At 36.7% G+C, this 1,745-nt stretch overlaps 1 protein-coding gene across 1 annotated transcript; it reads left to right on the forward strand.

The window, feature by feature from the left end:
• The first annotated feature begins 1,075 nt into the window (after positions 1-1,075).
• Positions 1,076-1,486, forward strand: LOC138347973 (uncharacterized). The gene has a single exon (XM_069296582.1). It carries the CDS (start codon positions 1,076-1,078, stop codon positions 1,484-1,486), a length of 411 nt encoding a protein of 136 aa, XP_069152683.1.
• The last annotated feature ends 259 nt before the right edge of the window (positions 1,487-1,745 follow it).

Here is a 1,745-nt window from a genome sequence, read left to right on the forward strand (position 1 = left end):
TTCACATTGAAAAAGCATCTTGTTTGAACCTGGTTCTCCTAGTTGTTTAAACTTATTATGCTCAACTGGCTGGGCTTATATTGTTGCTATGGATGTTGATTGGGTTTGTTTAGCCGCTGTTGGATTCTTTTTTACTTGTCAAAAGGGGGAACAGTATTTGCGCATGCATCACACAGAAAGATTTGTTTGTCTTCATTAAAAAGGGGGAATATGATAGAATATCATAGAATCAATAATTCATGTTTTGATGATAGACAAGAAGCGCAAATAATCAGTAGCAAATGGACGCAGCAAAAGAAACCAAGCTCGAGTCAAAGATCGAGTAAAATGGGTCAGCCAAGTAATCAAGAAAATAGAGTTATTTGTCTAAACCAAAAATAATATATTAAAGGTACAAATTAATACAAATAAGGAAAACCTTAAATATATTATTAACGAAGGAAGTTGTGTATAATAAGGATTATACTTTAAAAAAGAATCCTTGTTTAAACATAACTTCCTTACCTTATCAGATAAGGATTGTACAAGGCAAAAACTCTATAAGAAGGATACGAGGCAGAGGAAAACAACACGAATTCACGCAGAGAACAAGAGAAAATTATTCATCAAATTGAGATCTTCAAGGTTGATAGGATTACTACGTTTAAAACATTCTTCAGTAAGAAGGTTTTATCGGGTAGAACTATTTGTCTTGTTTTTGTTCTTAATTGTAGCTTACAGTTTATTGTACAAAGGGTGGTTTTGGCTCTTTGTAGGGTTGAGTATTAGTAAGAGTTGTAACAAAAGGTGGGTTTGGCCTTTTGGAGAGATAGATTGGAGTCAATCGAGGGAGTAGTAGAGATAAGACTTTTGATTATTGAGTTGTAATCACAAAATCTTATAGTTGAATTAATAAAACGAGGTTTTTCCTTCCTTGAGTGAGGAAGGTTTTTAATTCAATAAGTGTTTGTGTCTTTACTCTGTCTTTACTTAAAAGCAACTTACACGAACCTGGTTCGTGTTTTGGGGTAAGGTTTCTTCAATTGGTATCAGAGCAGGTCTTTTCGTTAAAAGATTCACACCTTGAAAAGACTCAATGGCAGCAACACCTACCCCACAAGATGGAGCTTCACAAACACGACCACCACTGTTCAATGGAAAATATTATGGATGGTGGAGAAATCGTATAATGGACCATCTTATTGGCGAAAACCCTGATCTATGGGGAGTAATTCTAGATGGCCCAACCATACCTATGAAAATCGCAACTGATGGAATCACCAAAATCCCAAAGGAAAGAAAAGAATGGAATGCTGAAGACAAGCTTACAATTCAAAACAATGCCAAAGCCAAGAAAATTCTAATATGTGGCATAGGACCAGATGAATACAATCAAATCTCATCATGTCAAGATGCCAAAGCCATATGGGAAACACTGCAAACAGCTCATGAGGGAACAACGCAAGTCAAGAAGTCTAAAATTGATAACTTGAACAAGCAATATTAGCTGTTCAGGATGGCAGAAGGGGAGACTATTCCAGACATGCACACCAGGTTCACCTCCATCATTAATGAGATGTACTCTTTAGGAGAGATAGTGCCTAATGGAAAGGCAATAAGGAAACTCTTGAGTGTCCTTCCTGAATCTTGGGAAAGCAAAGTCGAGGCTATCACTGAAGCCCGCGACCTAGACTCACTGGCCATGGATGAGTTAATTGGTAATCTCATCACATACGAACTCAAGAAAAACCAAGAAAATGAAATTG

The sequence above is a fragment of the Solanum lycopersicum genome, chromosome 4 (assembly GCF_036512215.1).
Source record: "Solanum lycopersicum chromosome 4, SLM_r2.1".
Taxonomy (NCBI): Eukaryota; Viridiplantae; Streptophyta; class Magnoliopsida; order Solanales; family Solanaceae; genus Solanum; species Solanum lycopersicum.

Coding starts and splice junctions, on each gene's coding strand:
- LOC138347973 (XM_069296582.1), top strand. CDS start 1,076: ATGGCAGCAACACCTACCCCACAAGATGGAGCTTCACAAACACGACCA.